The 7,247-nt window shown below is 38.7% G+C and overlaps 1 protein-coding gene across 1 annotated transcript in view; it reads right to left on the reverse strand.

Annotated features, from left to right (window-relative positions):
• The window catches only part of LOC112057721 (organic cation transporter protein), an 8,705-nt gene extending 1,944 nt beyond the window's left edge, over positions 1 to 6,761 (reverse strand). Inside the window, exons 1-4 of the mRNA XM_024098255.2 lie at positions 6,604 to 6,761; positions 3,834 to 4,316; positions 3,015 to 3,422; positions 2,172 to 2,415 (exon numbers count right to left, since the gene is read on the reverse strand). Of these exons, the coding sequence (XP_023954023.1) occupies positions 2,172 to 2,415; positions 3,015 to 3,422; positions 3,834 to 4,225 (1,044 nt within the window). The 5' untranslated portion in view covers positions 4,226 to 4,316; positions 6,604 to 6,761. The remainder of the gene's footprint in view (positions 1 to 2,171; positions 2,416 to 3,014; positions 3,423 to 3,833; positions 4,317 to 6,603) is intronic.
• Between the last annotated feature and the right edge of the window lie 486 nt (positions 6,762 to 7,247).

Genomic DNA, 7,247 nt, shown 5'->3' on the forward strand with positions numbered 1-7,247 from the left:
AAACAGGTATGGAAATCCCTACTAATATTATAAATGCGAAAGTAATTCTGTCTGTCTGTTGTCTTTTCACGGCTAAACGGCTGAACTGATCAAGATGAATTTTGGTATAATAGTAAATGGGACCTTGGAGTAAAACATAGGGTACTTTTTGACCCTGAAATAAAATTAGAAGGGGGTGAAATACGGGTTAAAAGTTTGTATAGAAAGTCCTTCAATAACAATAATTGGAACATTTAAATTAAATTACTTATTTTTAAAATATTTGCACGCCTAATTTGTGGCAAAACATGTTTGGACCATTGTATTTATTGTATCTGTTGTTACCCATGTCTTAGCAAATAAATTATTATTATTATTATTATTATTATTATTATTCATTTTAAAAGTTACAGTTTAAAAGTTTGATCATAAATCATAGAAGAAATACGAAATATAATGTGATTCAAGAATTTTTAAAATTCAACCTCTAAAGTGGTGAAAAGGGGTTGAAAGTTTAGTTTGCTAGTAAAACTATATTGTCGATTCGCTCGGTGGTAAGACGATAGGCAACTACTTTATCTATCTACTGGCACGAGGCTGAAGACACCGCGTGGTTCCAGTTCCCGTAGAAATATGGGGATAAAATATAGCCTATAGACACTCAGGGATAATGTAGCTTCCCAACAGTAAAATAATTTTTCGAATCGGTTCAGTACTTTCAGACCATATTCATTATGGGACGCCCGGAAGTTGTCTATTGGATACAAGATGGGGTTTTGTCAGTTTGTATGTGTCGCATGGATGTGTCAACTTATTGCAGAAAATAAAAAACTATATAAGTATATATTAATTCATTGCAAATATTAGTGATGGTCGACTCGATTTAAAAATCTCGGATTCGATCTTGAGAAGGAAAAAATATACTAGCTTGATTTTTTATAATTAACTTGCGCAAATCTACGTTCAGTGTGCTTTAGCAGTTTTCATACTGTGACGATCGCGTAACCGTAAACGCGAATTTCAAAGGAATTGAAACAGCGCCATCTAGTGGCACTGCTGCACAACTGTTTCAATTACTTGGAAATTTGCGTTTACGGTTACGCGATAGTCACAGTATCAAAGCATTGAAAACTGCCACCAGGCACACTGTTCTCTTCAAATACCTAATCTGCAACCGAGGCTGCATTACCATAGATTAGATAAACTAGTGTTAGTAACACTTACTTAATCTCTATTTTGCTTGGAGAATAGTAAACAAAAGATGATAAGCTTGTTAGAACTAGGTAATCTCTTGAATGTCTGCTTATAGCAATTACTAGCTATGAACTGCAGTTACACCTGTCCCTTTATTTGATGTAAAAATTAATAAATGAAAAAGTAAAAATCTTTACAAAAAACAAGCTTTTTTTTGAATGGGTTTTCTTTTGATACCCATATTGTAGAAGTGCATTAAAAATATCTAGTACGCCATCTTAGATATACCGCCATGTTAGATTTAAAGTTACGTCACAAAGTTAACCATGCATTGTCATCGAAATTTAACAAATATACAAAATTTAAGCGCTTTGCGATTGGTTGAAGATATATCTGCTTCAAAATTGTGTTGCAAGATTTCACCAGAACAAACATACATTGCAAGTTCAATATAAGCTTGTAAAAATAAAAATGAGTAAATGTATACTATTTGCATATAATATCAATGTAGACTATAAGACTGAAGAATTTGTTTGTTTGTTTGTTTGATTTAATGCACAAAACTCAGGAAATCCTAATTTGAATTAAAAAATATTTTTATATTGGATAGTCCATTTATAGAAGTCTAAAAATGGACTATTAAACGCTATATTAACATCATGCCACACAACTAACGGAAACGATGTTCCATCGAAGAAAACTGTGGGAAAAAAACGAGGAAAATATTATTCCTTTGGAGAGCTTTTGTTGAAAAATCATAAAGAGCTGTTCCCCTTTAAAAGTTCTAGAAAGACCTAGTAGTGGGTCAACCAACACTGCCCTTACCGGTGCAACTAGGGCCAACGTTTATCGGCTCTTTGAACAATGTACCCCACCCATGGCTCATTCAGCTTTAAGACTTGCGATTTAATATGTTGGTGACTTTGTTTCTGAACAATTGTCCATAGTTCAAAGAGCCGATGAACCCCGCCCATTGACACTTCAACTTAAAATCTTACCTGAATAAACCCAACGGCAGCGACTGTAATGAACGGATCCTTACTGGTCTGGCTCACGTATTGGTTGAACCCGAAGTACGTCAACCCAGCGATCATCCAAATGGCGCAAGAACTCATTGTTTTAACCCGAAGCCCAGCTTTGAACAGATGGCTATAGTTCGGCTTGGCAGCGGCAGACTTGTCTCTAATGTCTTCGGACATCTTCTTTAGCGTTCCCTGGATGTTGGTTGTTGGAAGGCCATTCCTGTTCAAAATCGAGGATTATGGAGGTAAAGCTTTTTCTTCTTACACACGCTTGTCTTGGGAAGTAAGCTAGTGAATACATTACGATAAGTGTAATCGAGCGAGGCGAATGGACGTAGAGAGAGACAGTTGAAGAAGTTTTCTGTTTTACTTCAGTCATGTGGTCTAAAAGCACACTAATTTTTTAATTAATATTAACTGTGATATTCTAAAGGCCTACAGGGTGAAGTCTATCATATTCCTTTCTAAAAGGAAGGACCTTTTAGAAAGGGATATGGAGTTATGACCCCACGCTACTCTAATGCAGAATGACGGGCTTGGGGTGATTATGCTAATTTCTTTATCAACCACTATCAGATGTTAATGAACTAGCAGGAGCGACGGCTTAACGTGTTCTCCGATGCACAGGGAGTAACACCACAATTTTCCAACTCCAGGTGAAGTTTTACGAAAAAATTTCTTAGGAGACAGGAGATGTATGTTTGTAGCACTTAGTATCCTAGTAGTAGAGTCTGGGCCTCTGTATAAAATTTTAACATTTCTGTTATCTCTCTTTTTTCTTCTGTTTATTACTAGTTGAAGTGTTGACAGGATACTCACATTTCCGCGGCTCTGCTTACAATCTTGGTCGCTTCCTCTACCTTGCCGACGCTCACCAACCATCGCGGGGACTCTGACAACACGAAGAAGTACCCCAGATATATCAGCGGAGGCACCGCCATCGCCAAACTATACGTGTTCCAACTTCTGTAGTAGTATGCGAAAATCGGTATCGTTATGTGCCCCACAATAAAAGGGAGTTGAAAGAGACAACCACACATTTCTCTGTACTTCATTCCAGCGGTTTCCATAACTATGACGAAAGAGATGACCATAGTCCCAGCGGTTGCGACCCCTGAGAAGAATCTGAGGACTATGAAGCTTGGGTAGTTTGGTGCGAACGGGACAGCGAATCCTACTGCGATGACTGCAGTAATTGATCCAAGGAACGTATTCTTTCTGCCGTATCTGAAAATAAATTAAAATTAGTTGTGATGTTTTTTGGTCTTAATTATTGTAGTTTTAAATATATTTTTTAATTTGACAACAATGAATTTTCTATAGCGTACTTTTAGTACCTATCGTACTTTGGAAAGGTGTGGTCAACCAACCACCTTCCAAGGCCCCACCAACTCCGCAGTTATACAGACCATATCTATATCTGGTTGGCAGACCAGCGCCCATTGCGTGATGATCGTGTTCTGGAACGGCTTGTCAGTTCACCGGTACCTGTCGGAGAGGAAGCCGAACATGACGCTGCCGAGCAGCACGCCCAGCTGCAGCACCATCTGCGCGAAGCTCGCCATCCACGTGCGCTCGCAGACCAGCGCCCACTGCGTGATGATCGTGTTCTGGAACGGCTTGTCAGTTCAACGGTACCTGTCGGAGAGGAAGCCGAACATGACGCTGCCGAGCAGCACGCCCAGCTGCAGCACCATCTGCGCGAAGCTCGCCATCCACGTGCGCTCGCAGACCAGCGCCCACTGCGTGATGATCGTGTTCTGGAACGGCGCGCTGTCGTACGCGTAGCGCGCGCACTGCGCGTAGCACGTGCCGTTCTCTCCCACGCGGCTCGAGTTGTCGCCGAAGTCCTGGCACCAGAACACCAGGTTCGGCGTCAGGAAGATGATGGCCATCTGCACCCAGCCCGACGACAGCTTCACGAGCGACACACTGGCTATCACCAGCAACTGCCATTTGCCGAAATGTCCAATCAAACTCGCCCAAGGGTCTTCCTTTTGGACTGGAGCTGACTGTATTGTTTCCGCCATGTTTTCTTCTCAATTGATTTTTTTGTATTTATAATAATTATAGCGAGAGCATTCTTATGTTGCGTTGAGGTTCGTATTAATCTTATTGTTCCTATAACAGAATAGAATCGTCAAGTAGTTGGACAAACTGTGTATTGACATATTTAAATAAAGATCATGCATATTTTATGAGTCATATTATTTCTTTGAGAATAGTTATCTGCCATCATGACTGTCTGTAACTGAGATCTGAGCTATCAAACATCAGTTACTGTTTGACTATTTATTCAACTGTGGACTAGGTCCTGGGATCGAACCCAATGCGCGAGGATCCAGACCCACTTGTAACATTGTATAAACTAAAGTTGAGATGACTATTAAAGTTGGACAAGTATTAAGGACTTGCGACAAAATGATTTATTAATTTTTTTAATCATCTAGGTCTTCAACTTTCATTAAATGTTGGGCTCTCAGTTCAATCTAAATCGAATGAGTGTAGGTGATCCAATCCACCTACTCGTCGATGATCTAAAATAATAGATAATTTTGTCAGGGCCTTGTTCTACCTAATCTCCCGTTGGCTTTTCATTTTAACTTAGCAACATAATTTTCGTTAATTTCAAAATGGCGATCGGTCATAAGCGCATCTTCGAGCTCCGATTGTCAGGCAGGTGTAATAATTATTTGCACTTTTTTTAATATCTCATTATTTATGATTGTCACGTGTCTCGTGGGGCCGACATTGGTAACCAGACATCAACATGCGTCTATTTAAACAATGACTTCTCAAAAGGTGTGAATGGAAGCTAACATCATAAAACTTAAGTCATTTCGAATTATGAGCTTGTAATAGTTAGACAATCCACATTTGGACCGTTTTAGGAGGTCGCACGTTTCAAGGATCCAGAATCTCAGTTGTCCAAGTATAAAAGGTTATTATTTGCTACAAGATATGTTGAGAAATCATGCCAAATAGTCAATTATGGAGTTTGGATCGCGTTGGCTTTGGAAGGTAGCAAACTTCAAATCGTCAAACGTCCAATTGCAAATCGTAAATGTTTTTTTACAGGATATCAAAAGATATCATGTTTTCATCATCATCAAATCATTATTATCGTGGCAATGCTAGAGATGTTTATAAAGTACGATTTTTAACAGTGTTTTTAAAGGATTGCTACGAAGGTAAGTGACTGGCGACCGGGGACATGAAATCTCATTGAAAAAATTACGTTTTACACTTGGACGGTTAAGGGTCTGACTATCTGAAACCACCATCACCCTTGAAACCTGTTATTCTCCAAAGTCCACGGTGGAAAGTCTACAGTTGCCTAAAGTACGACGGGCTCCGTGGCGCTGTGGTATGCGCGGTGGATTTACAAAACGGAGGTCCTGGTTTCGATCCCCGGTTGGGCCGATTGAGGTTTTCTTAACTGATCCAGGTCTGGTGGGAAGCTAGTACCACTCGGCAAAGACGTACCGCCAAGCGATTTAGCGTTCTGGTACGATGTCGTATAAAAACCGAAAGGCGTGCGGATTTTCATCCTCCTACTTACATGTTAGGCCGCTTCCATCTTAGATTGCATCATCACTTACCATCAAATGAGATTGTAATGAGGGTTAACTTGTAAAGAATAAAAAAAAGCTTTTTATAGAAAATGGATTGTCAGGCTAGCACAGGCTCGTGCTATTCGACAACATAGATTGAAATCGCCAATTCTAAAGCAATGTTAATTGCTTATAAAATCACTAAAATTGATTGGATTTTTATACCAATTATCTATGTCTTTCCTTCCCGATCACGTGATTTTATAATAGATGGTAAATAAATTAGCTTAATTAAAAGGAAAAGTATCAAAATACTTGGACTTTGCTCACGAGATTACCGCCATGTGGAATGTTGAGTCAACCTTTGTTCCGATAGTTGTTTCAGTCAATGGTTTTATAGCGAAAAGCTTTTGCTTGACTATTGGATCAAGGGTCGGACACAGAAAGCAGTGACTCTTGAGACGGCGCGAATTGTGAGGAGGTTCCTCACTCTGGAGCCCTGACCACCGGTTGCTTGGGCACTCATTAATACCGCAACGGGAGGGTTTATTGAGTGCCCAAGGAGGAGAGAGCATTGTTAAAAATTAAAAAAAAAATGTAAATAAACGAGAGTTAAAAAAAAAACAAGCTCTTAATTTTGTAATAAAGGAACAATACTTATCTTTGTTTATATCCATGCAACGCCCCAATTATCAGATAACCAACAAATAAAATAAACTAAACATTTAACCAACACATTAACTGCAATGTTTTTAACAAAAACACTTCAAAATAGAACGAAGTCCTGATCCTGATATTTGTAAACCGGCATAGCTTACTTTTAACCAGATATTCGAAAGCCGATTTTAACTTACTTGTTAATTAAAAATTTAAACGTAAACTACTTATCACAATATTTTTTTTTACGTTTTTATTTTTCCAAATTCTTTTTCTAAGTGCCACTTATTTTGCGAACTGTGAACGCGCGAATTTGTACGTGCGAATGATGAAACAACTCAGTTTATCAACTGATGTAGTATGTATGCACAGACACACAGTGGGTTTGCATGTATATAAATAGAACAGGAGGCATAAACACTGCGCGATGATTGTTCGGTATTCCCTAATTTTTCACAAGTCATCCCAACTTGCGGAGTTATTTACGATTATGGTGAATTGATTGGCGAATACTCTGATTAGTCTTCTCCGTAATATCATCTACAGAGGCATCATTATTATCAATCTATTTGAACAACCCCTTATTGGACAGTACGATGTCGTGTAGAAACTGAAAGAGGTGTGGATTCCCGTTTCCATCTTTGATTGCATCATCACTTATCATCAGGTGAGATGGTAGTCATGGGTTAACTTGTAAAGAATTAAAAAAACCTATAGGGAATAAATTGACATTCATTACAAAGACCGAAATAAATATGAACTTATTTATTCATGCGATGGATTATAAAACCGCAGGTTATTAATAAATCCTAAAAGATCAATTTATTGACTCAATATTTCG

This window comes from Bicyclus anynana, chromosome 22 (genome assembly GCF_947172395.1).
Source record: "Bicyclus anynana chromosome 22, ilBicAnyn1.1, whole genome shotgun sequence".
Classification (NCBI taxonomy): Eukaryota; Metazoa; Arthropoda; class Insecta; order Lepidoptera; family Nymphalidae; genus Bicyclus; species Bicyclus anynana.